Here is a 19,300-nt window from a genome sequence, read left to right as displayed (position 1 = left end):
TCTATATAGTCCCAAGTTGGTCCCGTTTTTGTCTAAACCTAGTTCTGATGATGGGACCCATGAGGAATCTAGAGAACTCCTCAAATCATAGTGATTTTAGTATTTTTATCAACAAACCAAGCATTTTCAAACAAAACAGTTCCATTTGAGGATGACCAGAACAGGACTCTTTAACAACGGATATTGTCCTCTTTCATAAGGAACATTTGTGTTAAGGTCTAGTTCTGATGATGGATTCCATGAGGTTCAACTCCTCAAATGTTGATGGCTTCAGATCTATACATTGAAACTTGAAACGTGGTACCCGAAGCACAAAAATGCTGAGTGACATGACAGTTTGGCAAGACAGGAACGAGTTTGCAGATGATGCATTACTTATAACTTATAAGAAAAACTTAAAACTAAAAATGCAAAAATTAAATAAATGTAAAAAAGTAAGTAATATTCCGACTTCAAAAATGATAAAGCAACTAATACATTTGAAGTCGGTGCCAAGCCAAAAATGTTACATACTTACTGGTTAATACCCCTAAGCAACTAATGGGCAGTTTTTTTTTTCATCCTATCTTAAATATCGAACTTTACCAGGGTTAGCATTCAGTTTGACGGCGTGTTGACGCTTTTAAGATTTGGCTTGGCACCGACTTCAAACGTATTACTTAGTTGCTAGCGCATTTAAAACGGAATTGTACTTTATGTTATTGTACTCTATCTTTACTTTTTTTTACATACTTTTTTATAAATATTACTTAGGTAGTCTGGCTACTGAAATATTACACAAATTTTTGGCGGGAAATTCAAAGATCTTGGACCGGAGGAATTATAGTTTTGATACTATTAAATATTTTTGATTTTCGGTGCACACGTAAGGTACCTAAGGAAATAAGTTAAATATACGTTGACGTGCACTCAAAGTCAGCTCACATTACTACTGACCAAGTGACCAGTCACTACTCACTCCACAGATTTCTTCTAAATATTGGTTTTCAATAAGTAACTCCTTACGTTTCAATGTTTTGATTTTATTGATTTATTCGTTTCTTTTACACATTTGTCCTGTATATGAGATTCAGGTATTAATAAATTCACGTACTTAATCATAGGGATAGGCAAATGTTAGAACTAGTACTTAAGTATCTAAAATGAATAGAGCACTAACCTACATACTAAATTGTTTACGACTTGTAAACATTGCAGTTTTTCGTTATACAACGCTTCACGTCGACTTCGCACATTGTTGTAATTATTTACGATCTTAAATAATAGTTTGCGGACCTCACTCGGTATAGTCATTATTAATATTATTTAAAATAAACCCTTTATAAACTGCCAACAATTTGAATGAATGACATAAATTAGCTCTTTTTAGCAACAGACAGTTAGCTCTTTTTTTTAAATCATGGACAATTGGTGATACAATAAGGAAATATCTGTCAACAATATTGGCTAGCCACACTCTATAGGTACTTATGTTGTTGGGGTTCTAACTGATTGGTCTTTAAAAAAACTCAATTAATGCCAGGAACTTTTTAATCAAATAACAATGGATAAATATAATGTTATAAATTTGAATACAATAATCAAACGGAAATAAATACACTGTGAGTCAGACTTTTGCATATGTTAATTCAGACTAATTAAAAGCTGGCTATGTGACGGATCTTCCAGCCAACTTCTTATAGACAAACGAAAAATCACAGAAGTTGTACATATTAATGAGATTATAACGCGCGATGTATATAATTCAATGGTGGAGATGAAGGGTCGTCTGTCAATAGTCGCAGTACTCGACAGAGTTCACAGTGCATCCGGCGGGATCTTTACAATCGACATCCACGGGTGTGATCTGGCCATAAGGCGGATCGTAGATTACAGGAGGAGGATAGCCTGGGGTTTTATTGCAGACGGTTATCTTTTCACCAACGTTATGCATCGGTGCGGGGCAATAATTCTGGAACGACAATTAGAATTTTCCACTCATTCCCTCCAAGGTGAGCTGGGAGAGATCCCTTATACCTAATTTAACTTAATTTATAATACATCCCTTACAGCTTACAGCGTTCGTGGTCAGTGGGCGACTGATAGTAGGAGATCCCACATATATGGTCGACCTTCAGCAATCTGTCTGACGGATGAAACTATGAAAATATGTACCAGAACATGAATAAATAGGGTTGCCTAAAGAAATATGGTCAAGGCTATTTTTAATAAATTTTTGAAAAAAAAAATTTTTCGGCTAATTTCTTCGATTTGTCTGACGAACGAAATACGTTTCAATGGAAAGTATACAACTTATACAACATAAATCAACTAGGTTGCCTATCTTTTTCCGGTCACTATTTTTACCGAAACAAATTATTTTTTTAAATTAATTAAAAATAGCCTTGACCATATTTCTTTAGGCAACCCCATTTATTTATGTTCTGGAACATATTTTCTTTCATATTTTCATAGTTTCATCCGTCAGACAGGTTGGTGAAGGTCGACCATATGTGGGATCTCCTACTATGAGTAAAAACTACAATGTGTAAAACTACCCACATATTCAAAAATAATAAACTATAAATTTGAAGGCTGGTTATATATGCCAAACCGGTTCATAAGGCTAGTTAGTTATATACAGGGTCATTTTTGGACCGTTAGCCTTATTGTGCGAGGTGATTAGGTAGGTCATACTGAACAACTTTTTCTATGGGACCAACTTCGAGGTCACAATAAATTTATTGGCCGTTTCATACATTTTGGTCGAGTGGATGTCGACATTTTCTATGGGAAGGCCAAATTTTTTGTTTGGGATTTCGGGGTTGGTCCCATAGAATAAGTTGTTCAGTATGACCTACCTAATCACCTCGTACAATATGGCTAACGGTCCAAAAATGACCCTGTATATAACTAACTGGCCTTATGAACTAACTGTTTTCAATCCGATTGCATAGTTTTATTTCATTAGTAAACTATTGCGGTAACCGTATTGTATTCAAAAGACAATAAACTGGTATCTCGTTCACGGGTGAATGAAAGAAAACGGTTTCCAAGCCCTAGTTCGATGTATGGAGACCCTCTCCATTTAATTTTTTTTTATAAAGCCTATAAGGTGTCCCACTGCTGGGAAAAGGCCTCCCCGCTAGACCTCCAATCCTCCCGATTAAGTAAGTAGTTCATTAATTTGATCTAATCAACAAATCATCAAACAATTGGTGAAAACCAAAACCCTACAATGCAATACAGTTCCATATATGGCACAACCGAAATATGTACGAATTGTGTCAAGAATCAGGTAGGCAGCGACATCTGTTATACTTTGAAGGTTACTTTACATTCAAGGCTACTACAATAGTTCAGCGTGTTGCCGCTAGGTAGCAGTAAATATCCAAGGTGTCGGGTGATCGATCAAATTTCGGGAGTTGATGCAAAAATCAGTTTTGACAAGTTTCGAAGTGCGACAAAAAAATCATTTTAAAGTTAAACAACAAGAAAAATTATTAATTATTAATAATTATGTATTGTTTTTAGATGATGCGAAAGTAATCCTTACGGGATGCGGATAATGAGCATTATTTATCAATCCTTTGCAAGTAAAGATGATCGGGATCAGGATGATGGGATATTCGGGTGCCGATAGTGAATTTGACTTTGAAATATTGCGGGCAACCATAAATCAGGCCTGTGAACAATTTAGCGATTCATAAAATAGTCGATGGTTATGTCCTGAGTTAGTTGAGCTGACGCCAGCTACATACGACTTATTTTTAACTAATACACAACTCCATACATCGGAAAATCGTAATCACCTGTCAGAATTTGGCATCAAGTTCAATAATAGGTCACCAATGTGTTCAATGATCACCTACACGTCCTACAATCTGATTCTGTAGAATCCACCTATAACACCATAAGTTTTGGTAATGCTGATGCTGGTTATACATCACCACTAGAGCGCCAAGCTGGCCTCATCAAGACTAAGTAAAAATACAAAAATCTCATTAAAAACATGAAACGAGGTCGCTAAATCCATTAAAGTTACTTAAAAGCAATCCACAACCATAAAAACTGTTGATTGAGCATTACAAAAAGAAACGGAACATGTAAAACCGAAAATGTGCCATATATTTCTGTATGAATATACTCTATACCTTAATGCATGAAGTTCCACATATGGAACACAGATAAAAAACCTTTTATTTTCCAAAATATGCGTTGTATACATTTTTTTTATTTTTCCCTAAGAGTAAACACATATCGACGCCCGAAAGCAAACACGTAGTAACCCACAAAAACCAAATTGTTCACCAGAGACGAAAAACTTTCGAAGTTTTGAAAAGAAAATCATAACTACGTTGTTTATGAACACAACTAACTAAAAATTGGATGCAACATTCAAATTTTACTGGACTTCAAATTCATTTAAATAAATTTAACCGCAAGTTGTTACAAGGCTATATTTTGTGGGTTACTACGTTTTGATCTTTTTTACACAGTGCGCAAACTCGTAGTAAACGCCAGTACCAAATGTATGGGATAGCATTTCCTTAAAATTTGTATGGACAGCAAAAACGCAGTAATCCACCTGAATATGACAAAAGATATCCGTAATAAAGTCTCAAACGTTGTGGTTTAGAAATTTTGGGTGAACAAAATGCTGTAACAGTATTTTTTTTCTTTTTGAATGTATCTTATAAAATTTTAAGTCCACTTTAGACAAAACATACTTTCATCAGATACCATAAGACCAAATTTTATTTAAGTACCATAAAACCATAAAATCGATACACACACCGTAAATATTGCAATTTTACATGCTTACAATTGAAAAAAAAAAAAACTTCCTTTCTCAAATAAAAATAATCACTTTAATCCAAAATCCCCGTAATATTTTACTTGATTACAAACACGTCGACTCACTTTCACCCCCGAACCGCACTGATCGACGGCGCAAACGTTCAAGTAATGGCCGCGATAGCCGCGTTAAAACGAAATAAGGCGCAGAAGTTTAAACCTTACGCCCTACAACAGTGAAGTAATTATTATGTGGTAGTTTTACTTGATCCTTGTAAACGTAGTAAAAGACATGTCTCTCATATTTTAATAGTGTGTGAATTTGTGTTAAACCACTACTCGACTAAACATTATTTCCCACCAAATAGCGTAACTGCAAGACATTCACATTCATGAGCGGCAAACACGTAGTTACCTACACTTGCGTCAGACCAACGGAGAAAGTATAAATTATATGGAATTCAAAATGCTGTAAATACAATGATTTAAATTATTGAGTTTTTTTGCTATTTACTGCGTGTTTGCTGAGTACATTTCAAGAAAAACGAGAAAATTTTGTGTTCCTATTTTCCCCATTTTTCATCGTATTAGCACGTGGATTCGACCTATCTACGCCGAAAAAATTGGAAATTACAAAAATGCAATATATTTTTTTTGACCTTGTGTTGGTTACTACGTGTTTGCTTTCCGGCGTCGATATATTTATCACATATAATTTTATTTCTCAAAACAAAAAAGTCATGCATTGTAGGGTTAAAAATAAATAGAATCGTATGCTATATGTAAATTATATATAGGTCAGGAAATGAATACTCAAAAAACCGGCCAAGTGCGAGTCGGACTCGCGTTCCAAGGGTTCCGTATATTACACAATTTTTAACAATCAGTGCCGGATTAAGATATGTTGATGCCCTAAGGATTTCTAGGTGCCCCCTCTCCCTCAGGTCATCAAGATTACATTGATTTTTTGGTAAACTGAGAGAAGTTCATTGCCGCGTTACAGCTGAGAATGGAAATCAGTCACATCATTTTATCACGAAAATTGACAGTGCCGCAGCAGTAATGTTGCAACAGAGTACCTAATGCTGTTGCAGTCGCCACCCGAATGTCACCTTTATCATAGCTTAGAAAGTAATAGAAACGCGAGCGAAGCGAGCGCGGAAAATTTTTCGATATAAAAACGCAATATGATAGACAGTTGTAATTTTTTACTTTTAGTATGGAAATCAGTCACATCATTTTATCACGGAAGTTGACAGTACTGCAGCAGTAACGTTGCAACAGAGTAATGTTGCTGCAGTCGCCACCCGAATGTCACCTTTATCATACCTTATAAAGTTATTGAAAACGCGAGCGAAGCGAGCGTGAAATTTTTTCGATATACAAACGCAATTTTACTTTTAGTCCCAACCAGGCGCGAATCCAGGATTTCATACAGAGAAGGGATGGGACAGTTTTCTATCAGCCTAGCTTCGCATAGGGCTCGATATTTCTTAGGCTTCGATATTCGAGGTTGTTTTCATGCATAAAATATGCAAGAAAGCAGAGCTTGGAATTGAATTGGCGAAGTGTGAGAAAGGCAATAGGCCTAGCTGCGAAAGAGGAAAGCTTGGATTTGGATCCACGCCCAAGTGTAATTAAGGCAGAAGGCCTCGCATAAGACCTAACGCCGAACCGCAAAAGAGTGGGTTGAAATCGAATCTATGCATGTAATCACGACTCTTCTACTGCTACCGATTGTTTCCCAAAGAATTACGCGCCATTATTTTTGCAAATTAGCTTTTGGACAGCTAAAAAAAAATCGTGTGGTAAAAACGATGTGTCTGTCCCTAATTATAAAATTTGTTCACCTTTTTCAACCTGGCATTTTGGTGCTTCTCCTGAACGTGGTGCCCTAAGCACGTGCTTGTTTTGCTTATTGGTTACAAAGTCTTTATTAATTCAATCATTAAAGTCGACGAGTACAAAAAACTTTAAGCTAGCTCTCAATTTAACATTTTTTTTAAACATTATTTTTAATTTGACTTTACAATTACTCGTAAGTAGGTAAGACCGTTAAATATTTAAAATGATTATCTTATCAGAAAATTATCACCAATTACTCTAAGAAAACTACTACTCTAAGTAATCCGGCACTGTTAACAATGTATTTTTTATGTGAAACGTGAGTGAAATCTCTTTAAAAACTCCGTAGGGGTCGGATTAAAAATTATAATTAAGTCCGACTCACGCTTGACTGTACATTTCTAATAGGTTTTCCTGTCATCTATAGGTATAGACCTATTTTATGTATTTTTTTTCAAAAATTTAGACCTAGTAGTTTCGGAGATAAGGGGGGGGGGGGGAATGGTCATTTTTTGCCTATTTTCTTGAATAACTTCTAAACTGTTGATTCGAAAATTATAAAAAAAAAATATTTGAAATCCTTACAATAAGCTCTTTTATTTGATATGTAACATGATATAGTTTGAAAATTTTTTTTTTTCATTTTTTCATTTAACCCCCAAAAGTGGCCCCCATGTTTAAAATTCATTTGTTTACGTTACATGTCCGTATTCGGGTCACAAACTTACATATGTGTACCAAATTTCAACTTGATTGGTCCAGTAGTTCCGGAGAAAATCGGCTGTGACAGACGGACAGACAGACAGACAGACAGACAGACGCACGAGTGATCCTATAAGGGTTCCGTTTTTTCCTTTTGAGGTATGGAACCCTAAAAACGTTGTAGAGGGAAATGCTAGGAACACAATTTTTGACCCCGTAACTTTGTTTGGACTAGTTAGGAGGTGAACATATCAAAAGCCCCGGCTGTAGCCCTGGTGCTGCGGGTTAGAGGGGGGTAAGAAGGTCTCATTTTTCGGTTTTTCATTGATATCTTGGAAACTTTGCATCTTAGCGACATGACTACTGAGACAAACCGGAAGCTGATAAAATTAGTTACAAGTTTTTTCTAGTCAAGTTTTTCGATATCTTGAATAGTTTTTGAGATACCCACTCTTGAAAGTTTATTCAGGGATTTTAATTTTATCTTGATATCTACATCATAACATCAGTGATGCTGTTAGGCCATGTTTGGTATCATTTTCGTATAAATCGGGGGTGCTGAATTCATTTATGGTATCACATTGACACAATTCCAGTGAAACCAAAATTAAAAAAAAAAAAATTAATCCCTCTTCACGCTTAAACCGCTGAACCAATTTCGTTGAAATTTGGTATAGAAATAGTTTCAGTCTAACCACAGGACATAGGATAGTTTTTATAACCAAAAACATCTTTCGAGGGTGTGAAAAGTGGGGTGGAAGTTTGTATGGGGAGTCAATAACCGCTGAACCGGTTTAGATGAAATTTAGGATGGTATGTATACATCTGTGATTTAGATGAAAATGATACCAAACATGCCTTCAAACCTTACCTTAAGCAGTATAACCTCAGGAATTCAGTTTCGTCGACGAAGTTGAATTCCCCCCACCCTCCATTTCACAACTTTAAAGGATGATTATTGAGATAAAAAGTATCTTATGTCCTGTCTTGGGACTCGACATATTTGTATACCAAATTTCAATTAAATCGGTAGACGCGGTTTAAGCGTGAAGAGGAATTTAAAAAAAGGTATTTGTTTAAAGTTTATATGTTTTTTCTTAGGAATGGTGTCAATGTGATACCAAAAATGTATTCAGCACCCCCGATTTATACGAAAATGATACCAAACACGGCCTAGCAGCTTCACTAATGTAGATATCAAGATAAAATTGAAAGCCCTAAATAAACTTTCAAGAGCGGAAATCTCAAAAACTAATCAAGAATTCGAAAAACTTGACTGAATAAAACTTGTAACAAATTTTATCAGCTTTTGCTTTGTCTTAGTAGTCATGTCACTAAGACGCAAAGTTTCCAAGATATAAGTGAAAAACCGAAAAATGAGACCTTTCCCGCTCTCCCCCCAGCACCGGGACTTCGGCCGGGGACTTATGATATGTTCACCTCCTAACTAGTCGAAACAAAGTTACGGAGTCAAAAATTGTGTTCCTAACATTTCCCTCTATACCTTCTTATTGCTCAGCCTAATAAAACATTAAATCTCTTACATTGAATTGGATTTCCGAACGCCCGTACTGTATATCTACCGGATTTAGAGGTTGTATGTTGTTAGTTTCTCGACCTGTGAATTGAAATTACATAAAAATAAATGGACTTCACAAAGTATGCCATTAGGTACGGATGTCTCACGCTAGAAAGAATAGAATTCTGTTTTTACAATTGACAGTACTAACGAGTTTTAGTAACAGGCTAAAAACACGATAGTACTCTGAAAAAAAGGGTGTTTTATTTTTAACTTGCAAATGTTCGGTAACATTATTGGCAAACAAACATACGGCGCGTGGCAAACCGCCCGTCTGAGGCTAAACAGTCACAAAATCCTATATTATAGGATCTTCTTACACAGATTGACTAAATCCTACGGGGTAAGTTCAATAGAAGGCTTGTGTTGTGAGTACACAGACAACTATATACATATACAAGGTGGCTAAAAAATAACTGCATTCCCATTGCCAGAGAGGTTTTGGGATTATACTGAGCAACTATTAGGTACTACTACGGGTCCAACCCCGAAATCGCGAATCGCTGTTCATATTCATATTTATTTATTGTAATCATGGTATTTCTATAGATATTACAATGACTGGGTAGTTCCACATGGACCCTGTGAGGGCATAGCAATATTACATGCTTAGGATACATCTTGGCTGGTCCATTTTCTATGGAAGGGTAAATTTCCCAAAACCTCCCTGGCAACGGGAATACAGTTATTTTTTAGCCAGCGTATCTTAAATACATAGTTATTAACTTATTATGACTAATCTAACCCAAAGATTAGTAAATAATCTTCGATTTAACCAACAACTGCCCGATTCGAACTTTAAGATACGTCAATTAATAGATCTAGAAACGTATATAGATTAGACGTGTTAGTGTCAAAAGTGAAGTTTTGTTTGAAGAAACGTCATATTTGACACTTATATAACTAATCCATATCGTTTCTAGATCTATTAACTAACATATCTTAAAGTTCGAATCGGGCCGCAAGAAGTATAAACTTAAAAATTATATCATTTTTGTAAAAAAAGCAAACTAAAGTTAGATAGGTAGATGTAGGTAGTACTTACCAATTATTTTTGTAACGCAAGTGCCTTGAGCGTCGACGGCGGCGAGCAGCGCGGCGAGCGCGAGCAGCGAGCGGACGAGCGGCGACATGGCGGCGGCGGCGGCGGCGGCGGGGAGGGCGCGCTGGAGAGACTCGACTATCAACACCACAAGCAGACCGAAGCCTCGCTAATGGATGCTTCTATGCTGCCACTGTCCTCCTTTTATACCACGCGATGCGCTTTAACCACAAACCATAGCCAAATTAGAAAATCTTCAATACAATACATGGAATTTGTTCTATGATATTGTAATTAAACAAATTACTGTATAAAATAAACAATAAGTATATAAAATTAGAAGCGTCCTTGGTATAATTTACCAGTTAAGGATTATGAATGTTAGGGACTTGACAACAATGGATTTGATACAGTTAATTACCGAAGGCCACATTTTCAAAATTACCGTGTCACGGAATAAATAGGTAATAATATATATATATATATATATATATTTTTACGGAATTTAATAACGCGCAAGAATTAAAATTAGCCACAAACAATAGGTAAAAGGCGACAAGGTATGTTTTGTTTTCAAAGCTTCAAATATTCTTCATACAGAAGTAAGTACCTACCTATTTTCATGTATCTGCACACTCTACCATTAAGGGCCACTTCTACCATCCCACTAACCCGAGGTTAAGCGGTTAAACAGTTAACCCAATGTGAAATTATACTGGTAACTATGGCAACATTTACGGCATGTTACTACCATGACGTTGAAAATGTAAAAAACCGGACAAGTGCGAGTCGGACTCACCCACCGAGGGTTCCGTACTTTTTAGTATTTGTTGTTATAGCGGCAACAGAAATACATCATCTGTGAAAATTTCAACTGCCTAGCTATCACGGTTCATGAGATACAACCTGGTGATAGACGGACGGACGGACGGACGGACAGCGGAGTCTTAGTAATAGGGTCCCGTTTTTACCCCTACGTACGGTACGGAACCCTAAAAATCATCATAAGGATTGCAACAGACATGTTCTTGTTTTGCTGCTATTACCTCTAAAAAGTCGCAGAAAGTTTACTTACTGTTTACGCCGTAGGTTTTTACGACACAACGCCGCAACGTTATACGGCATCGTATAGTACTCACGATACGACGTCGTAGGCTTATGCGACACGACGTCGCAACGTGACACGGCGTCGTATAGTGCCCACGATACGACGTCGTAGATTTCTACGACACGACGTCGCAACGTTACACGACGTCGCAACGTGAGACGACGCCGCGTCGTCCCACGATACGACGTCGTATCGTGGGTATGTGTGCCGGCCCTACAAGACTTATAGAAAGCTACATAAACCACGAAAGGGGACGACATCACGCGATCGCTCTTCATAATACGTAGTCCTCTAGGTGTCAAATATTGTAAGCAATTTTTTTTCAATATTTTTTAGTTATTCAATTTTAGCAACTACAAATAAGGAACATTACAAAATCAGGTAATTCATCTTCTATTCAATGAGGTATATATCAACTGTTTGAATCTCCTGAATGTAGTTTTATAGTTAGTGCAGAGTGATAATCCTTTGTAACCACTTTGTATTATGGTTCTTTATATTGGTACACTTTTGCACCGAACTATGTAGGTATTATCACTAATAAGTAAGTAATAAAAAATATTATTACTAAAAAACCGACCAAGTGCGAGTCGGACTCGCGCACGAAGGGTTCCTTACCATTATGCAAAAAACGGCAAAAGCCACGTTTGTTGTATGGGAGCCACACTTAAATATTTATTTTATTATGGCTTTAGGTATGCTGTCTGTGAACATTTCAACTGCATAGCTGCACAGCCTGGCCCCTATTTCACCAACGTGACAGGTGCGACAATTCGACAAGTCTCATTGTTGCTGACGTCACAGGCATCCATGGGCTACGGTAATCGCTTACCATCGGGCGGGCCGTATTCCTGTTTGTCACCATCATTGTATTATTTAAAAAAACTTTATTATATCGGCAAAAACCAGCTATTTCTCTTGTGATGTTTATGATGACAATTGTCACAAGATTTCAAAGAACTTTCGGTAATTCTTGACAGCAAATTAGTTCTGTGTCGGCATTTCGTGACAATTGTCGTATTTCTTGTGACAATTGTCATTAGTTTCGCAAAATAAGTACTTATTTACTGGCGATATAGTGTAGTTTTTTTTAATTAACATGTTGGTGGCAAACAACCACACCGCCCGTCTGATGGTAAGCGGTTACCGTAGCCTATGGAGGCCTGTGACGTCAGTAACAGTGATGTCAACAAATGCGACATTTGTCACGTTGGTGAAATAGGGCCCTGGTGACAGACAAACGGACAGACAGACAGATATCGAGGACCAAAAAAAGTTTGCAGCGGATTTGATAGCCCACGCAGTGCAAGTGTCATTTATACGTCATAATTTCATAGAAGTCTATTCTTGGTCTGACTGTAGACAGACGGACAGCGGAGTCTTAGAAATAGGATCCTGTTTCCTTTGGGTCATCATCATTGACCACATCATCTGTTGTACATGTTTGTTGCGGCGCTTGTGTGTTTATGGGGACCCCATAAGCATCGCCGTTGATGGCTAATAGAGTCCTATAGCAGCGCGGCATTTCTTGCCACATCGATCGCACACAAAACGCGAGTCCGCAGGTGGTAGAGCACGACGAAGACTTTTCCGCTTAAAGACGGAACCCTAAAAACTATATACGTCAAGCATGTTCTACACGCCGACCATTTTTTTCAAGTTATCATTGGATAGAAAAAAAAATACTGAGTATAACAACTGCACTCAAGTCTCATAACTCATTTTCGCCATTTTGTCCCTTACGCCCTTTGAGCGGTAAGTAGTCGATATGTTAAATAATTTTATTGCTTGTTGAAGTTGCGTTTTTACACAAATGAAAATAGGTACTTTTGGGGACGATCAGATTTTAATAAAGAAATAAAACGTGAGGCTCCGTAGCACAAACCTTTAATTGAACACTTAAATGATTTAAAATACGGTTTATTCGACAAACAGTGACACCTTTTTAGGGTTACCTATAGTTTCGCCATGGCTGTCTGTCCGTCCGAGGCTTTGCTCCGTGATCGTTACTGTTAGAATAGGGATGTTTCCTGTACTTAAAATAAATTATTTCAAACCGTGCACGAAATAAAGCACCAGATAATTATTAGAAACACATAGATAGCAGCTATTTTTAAACACAATTTGTATTTAATAAATCGGATTGAAATATAAAAAGTACGTGAATTTACCGTGACGTCACTACATTCGTTTTCATATAAATTCCATATTAGCAAATCGTTTTGACAGTTCTAAAAAAGAAGCTGATTTGACTAGTAGGAATGTAGCCTATTGTTAGAAAGTTGCAATTTGGCATGGATACATAAATCATGCATTGCGACGGAACGGTAAAATTAAATCTATAAAAACAATTTTTTAGGGACCTACCAGAATGTTTCTTTTTGATTTTTTTTTTGCTTTAACTTAATAATGTCGGGTATCGTTAGATAGGTCTTTCAAAATGAATAAGAGTCTTTAAAAACCTATTTTTGATATACTTAGTTAATACTTTCGGATATATGCGCTCCGAAAGAAAAAAATATGTGTCCCCCCCTCTAAAGTAACTAACTTTTGAACCACGTGTCCAAACAATATGAAAAGAATCGTGAAACAAAAGCTTCATAAATACTTTCAATTAAAACTATAGCCTGCTATAGCGAACATGATCGGTCTCGTTGTTTTTGATTTATTGCAAAAAATCTTCTTCTCTTAGTAAAGACGTAAGTACAAAGCGCTGCAAAGGTACTCCCTTATGAAATTTTGCATGCATGTATAAATCGGATGACAATGCAATATTAAGGTACCATCGAGCTGACCTGATGATGGAGACAGACTACCTCTTAGGAACTCTGTGATGAAACAACGCAACCTAATTGTGTTAGGGACTTTTAGAATTGTCTCGAGTATTAGTTGTCTGTCGAAAGAAAAGTACAGTCAGCGATAAAAGCTTGTACAAAAAATTAAATTTTTGCCAAAGAACTCATTTATATTTTACTTTAAAGAACGTTTCAATAAGTCAGAACTACCACAAGAAGCTTACGCAACAATTCTTCTCTTAGGGAATCAACGGGTGACCCCCGCGCAGGCAGCTTTCTCGCGCAGAGAATTTCACTCGCAATCCAGCGCCGGAACGCTGCCTGCGTGTTGGGCACCCTCCCGAGGGCACCAAATTTTGATAGGTATTTTAATATTTAGTTTTAGTTATTTTAATTGTAGTTAGTTTTATATTCCTGTTTATGTCTTTTAGTAATTTATATTATATGTATTTATAAATCTTGATCTCATTGTCAATTGTCAAAACATTGTGTCAATTATTTACCTATATGTACCTATAATGTTAATGATTAATTTTAATGTACTTACTAACATGTAGCTGTAATGATATGATACTAACAATATTGTATGGAATTTATTTTAATATTCTGAAATAAAGATATATTTTTTATTAATAAATGTACTTAACGGGTGGTAGTTTTCGGATTGAAATAGGTATTTTTATGCCTAGGTTTTTATAGCTAATGATTAAATGCTTCTCTTGACAAATAAATAAAGAATAAATATTATAGGACATCCTTACAAAAATTTACTAAGCCCCACAGTAAGCTCAAGAAGACATGGAATGTAGATACTCATACAAGAATAATATACATATAACACTCTGTACCTACATAGTACAAACTTTGCTTAGTTTGGGGCGAGGGTGATCTGTGTAGGATATAACTCGTAACACCTGTCAACCTTTACTTTGACAGTCACAGTAAGAGCTGTCGACACTAAACGTATCGTACGGGGTTTATTTAATATATTTATTCTTTTGTTTATTAACAACAGCACTAGTATTTATTATTATTTATTAGTATTTATTTGTGTGCGGTTTATGTCTAGTCCATTTTGTGGACTACGTTGCTTCGTAGTTTCGTTTCTCTTTGGTTATTTTCCTGTAAGTATTAAGGGGCCCACAGATTAACAGTTGGCCGGACGATATCCGCCTGTCAGTTAAACGCAAAAGGTGACAGTTCCGAACAACTGACAGGCTGATATCGTCCGGCGAACGGTAGGTAATCTGTGGGCCCCTTTAAGGCCCATTTACATGGTGCGAGTTTCTCGCACGTTTTGGGGCGAGAAATCGTATAACATTATCGTACACAATAATCGTCAGGCGATTATCGTATAAAAATGTTTACACGCATGCGAGAAATAAAAACTCGCCTACGATTATGTCATGCGATACTCGAACGGAGATTATCGCCAGGCGAAATAGTTTACACGGGGAGCTGCATTCTAGGGAGATATTTGCATACGATTTCTCGACTCGTCTAAACCGGTTCTCGTATGACATTTTTTCACGTACGTGCGAGTATCGAGCCGATATGCGAACCGATTTTCATACGAGTTTTACCTGTCAACTTACGTGATTAGTTACTAATCTTTTCACTATGCTGTCAATATTCTTAATAAATATTTCTTGTTACTCACATTATTTTTAATTTTAATATATTTTAAGTTGGCTGAAATAACGTGACGTTGCTTTTAAGAAAAAATAAGTTGGCGGGAAACGACAACATATAAGTATACCTACACGGTGTTTCTGTGATATCTGACTATACTCTGAGGGGTGAATACATATGTAGGTCATACAAAAGAACTTTTACCTACTCCATGGTAGGTAGGTAGGTTGTTATAAATTTCGAAGAGTCATAATACGTCAATGTTTTCTATGGAAAAAGCAGATTTGTTTTTCATGATTTCGGGGTTAACTCCACACTCCACAGTAAAAGCTGCTCAGCATGACCTACTAGACATGTGCGCCGCGCCGCCGCGCCGCCGCCGCCGACGATTTTTCCACGCCGCCGCCGCCGATAAATTTGACCGGCGTATAATCGGCGTGGGAAATTTTGATACCTAACGTATCTAATTGCATTTTGCGTAGTGAGTAGATAGTATCAGACATATAATTTGAAGATCCTTATGCTTTTTCGCTTATTATTTGCCAGTGAACCAAATTAGCATCATTTTTGTCGTTGCGGTGTTAGCTGTGATAACGATTTAGCGTTAATTTAAACAAGATCTAGTTTCTGGATCATAGGTTATTATTTAATATTTTATCGCACAGCTTTTTTGTAAAACGCATTTTGTTTTAGTCTCTTGATTGTCAATTTAATCAGTGAACTAAAGTCAAGAAAATTGCAAGTATGCATATCCTAGGACATAAAAATGCTATTTTCTTCTTAGAATCTCCAGCCAGCATTCACTACGATTATAATTGCGTATTTTATGATATCTCGTGTGATGCTGGTGACGCGCATAAGGGTCATCATGTGATAGATATGGTTTGATTTATTTATCATATAATATAGGTAGTCATTTTATCGTGATTATCGGCTTCTTTACTTAACAATATATATTTCAATCAAAGTTATAAAAGTCAGGTTAAGCAATTACACTTATAGGAACTTAAATCACCAAGGGTCATCATAAGCTACCAGTAAAGAAAACAAAGTAGACCTTAATATTCCATAAAACTCTTTTATGAAATACAATGTATTATCTCATAAAAAGTTTTTCTTGCTATTTTACGTTAGAGGGCTCGTCTTTCAAATCTTTGAGTAGTCGCTCGCAGTATGTAGGTCTGAAGACACGCGGGTTTTCCCCTGCAAGTGCCATGCGACACGGGACACTTCAAAGACATTCTGTTGAGCGAATCAACCTGGCGTTTACTTTCGAAAACGATGACATCTTTATTCTAACATACATTTCTGATAATTCAGTTCAGACAAATGTAAAGTAGTTCATCATTCTCTCTCTCTCTCTCTCTCTCCCTAGCTATCCATCCCACATGGTGGCGGGGTCAGCTTTCCCGCTTAACCTTCTCCACTTCGCCCTGTCCACGACATCGTCCTCGGATAACTTGCACTCACTCATGTCCTTTAGCACTACATCCTTCCATCTTGTTCTGGGTCTGGCCCTAGATCTTCGACCTGGGATGGAAAGTTGTAGCGCCAAATTTCCTACGTAGTCAGAAGGCCTTCATTTTACGTGATCATACCATCGCAGCCTGCTCTCCTGCATTTTATCGGCAATGTCGCGCACGCCCAGGCTTCCTCGTACGTATCGTTACGGATTATGTCGAGCCTGGTAACGCCGCACATCCACCTCAGCATCTTCATCTCGGCAACTTGGATGGTATGCACGTGTCTTTGAGTCGTTGCCCACATCTCGCTGCCATACATAAGAACCGGCCTTATTATACTTTTGTATACCAGACCCTTGAGTTTGACCGGCATTCTCCTGTCACACGTAACAACAGTCACTTCTCGCCATTTTAGCCAAGCAGCGGCTATTCGGTGTTGAATGTTACATTCCACATTCCCAGAATGGTGCATCATACTACCCAGATACTTGTACTGATCGCACATGGTGACTAGTTGCCCATCGATGGAAATTGGGCTATTGTCGCTTGGGTCTGGCTCGTTCAGGGACATGAATTGGGTCTTTGCAACACTCAACACTAAAAAAACACTAAAGTAGTTCATCATTATTTCGTAAAAAATATTTTATAATGATTTATGTGTTTTATTTGTATTCCGCTTACAAAGTCATTATAGGTATTGCATAGAATGTAGCGTTTTAAAGTACCTATATATGTATATTATTTTTATGTTAATATTTAAACATACCGTTGGTAACCGTCAGGTTAGTAAGAAATGGTTGCTAAATGCCAAGTGACGTGATGGGATATAATTTTCGACAATAATTTAGAAAACACTCATAATATGTTTTAGATAGCCTAGTAAATACTCAGAAAGCTTTAATGTAGAGTTTCTACGGCCACGTTCTCATGCAGTATCAAAAATTATGCCACGTCGATTTCACGCCGATCACGCCGCCGCCGCCGGTCAAAAAATCATCGGACGCCGCCGCCGATGATTTTGCCATCGGCGCACATCTCTATGACCTACATAGTTGACCCATCAGAGTACCTATGGTCAAACATCACAAAAGACACTGTATGAAAAGAAAAATATTGTTGTGTGTTTTGGCTGTTAATAAAACATTTAAAATGTCCCAAAAACGCATAAAATTGGGACTCCAACAAACATGAACTCGAAAATCTCGAAATACGATTCTCGCATTAAAATTTTGTTTACACGGAGACATCCAATCAGCAAAGGCGAGGCGATTATCGCTCCTTCTAGTACGATATCGTATGTTTAGTTTACATGATACTATATTTTTTCTCGTGCTACGATAATCGTGCGTTCGAAGCAAAGAATATAATACTCACTAGGAGAAGAACGATAACTCCATACAAAAAAATGTCCCTTTCAAAAGTTCGTTTATACTACTAGCGCTCTGGTAGGATACCATTGTAATTAGAATTGACAACCCGTTTAGCCTAGCGGGTATTGGCACCCGCCTGTTCAGGAAGCTAATGGTCCTGGGTTCGAATCCCGGAGAGGGAATTTCTTTTTGTATTTTTTCTTTTTTGTTGGGGTCAGGTTTTTAAGAGCCCATCAACGTGCACACTAGCGCCACTGCTAAATAATCGTGATTATTTAAATTTAGCGACAGGTATTTCAAAAAGGGGGCCGCTACTGACTGTATTGTGTATTTAAGTACCTTTTGAATACACCAAACTAGTTTTTATGTTGCTGGATTCGTCGATCTATGAGCTCGAAACAAAAACGGCCGTTTTAACTTTGGACGCGTAGATTGACGAATCCAGTAACATAAAAAGTAGTTTGATGTATTCAAAAGATACTTAAATACACAATACAGTCCGTAGCGGCCCCCTTTTTTAAATACCTGTCATTAAATTTAAATAATCACGATTATTTAGCAGCGGCGCTAATGTGCACGTTGATGGGCTCTTAAATTAGCATATCACAAATAAATAAAAAAATACGTTAAAAGGTAATGATTAGGTACTATATTTAGAAATTCGTCAAATATACATAAAAAAGTATATAAACAAAAAAGTATATTAAGATATAAATATTTTCATTCCTATTAGGATTACTGTATATATGTTAGGAGCAATACATATGAATACATACATTGATATGGCAAATGGTTACAAGTTGTTATTACATCTATCCGGTTATCGGACATTTTCTGCTTCACAGCTCCACGCAGCGTTCTTGGTCACCGGGGTACTAGTCTGGATATGCGGCAGATACGTGCCCTTTGAGCTTTTTCCAAGAAATCATATGACGGCCCAGGATTATAGTGTTATCTCACGCTCAAGCCATCTGCTGATTCCCTCTCT

General features: G+C 37.1%; 1 protein-coding gene and 1 long non-coding RNA gene across 2 annotated transcripts in view; one reads left to right on the top strand and one right to left on the bottom strand.

The window, feature by feature from the left end:
• The window catches only part of LOC134791036 (uncharacterized), a 195,956-nt gene that overhangs the window by 20,975 nt on the left and 155,681 nt on the right, over positions 1 to 19,300 (top strand). The gene's annotated exons all lie outside the window — the stretch shown is intronic.
• LOC134790895 (uncharacterized) lies at positions 1,517 to 10,136 on the bottom strand. Its single transcript, XM_063761880.1, has 3 exons — positions 9,948 to 10,136; positions 8,868 to 8,941; positions 1,517 to 1,951 (listed from the first exon to the last, which is right to left on the bottom strand). The coding sequence occupies exons 1-3, from the start codon at positions 10,033 to 10,035 to the stop codon at positions 1,772 to 1,774; spliced, it is 342 nt and encodes a 113-aa protein (XP_063617950.1). The 5' UTR covers positions 10,036 to 10,136; the 3' UTR covers positions 1,517 to 1,771.

This window comes from Cydia splendana, chromosome 5 (genome assembly GCF_910591565.1).
Source record: "Cydia splendana chromosome 5, ilCydSple1.2, whole genome shotgun sequence".
In the NCBI taxonomy this organism is placed as follows: domain Eukaryota; kingdom Metazoa; phylum Arthropoda; class Insecta; order Lepidoptera; family Tortricidae; genus Cydia; species Cydia splendana.
This window is presented reverse-complemented; position numbering and strand designations above follow the sequence as displayed.

Coding starts and splice junctions, on each gene's coding strand:
- LOC134790895 (XM_063761880.1), bottom strand. CDS start 10,035: ATGTCGCCGCTCGTCCGCTCGCTGCTCGCGCTCGCCGCGCTGCTCGCC. Junction 8,942..9,947: donor TTGCGTTACAAAAATAATTG/GTAAGTACTACC, acceptor TTCAATTCACAG/GTCGAGAAACTAACAACATA. Junction 1,952..8,867: donor GTTCGGAAATCCAATTCAAT/GTAAGAGATTTA, acceptor TTGTCGTTCCAG/AATTATTGCCCCGCACCGAT.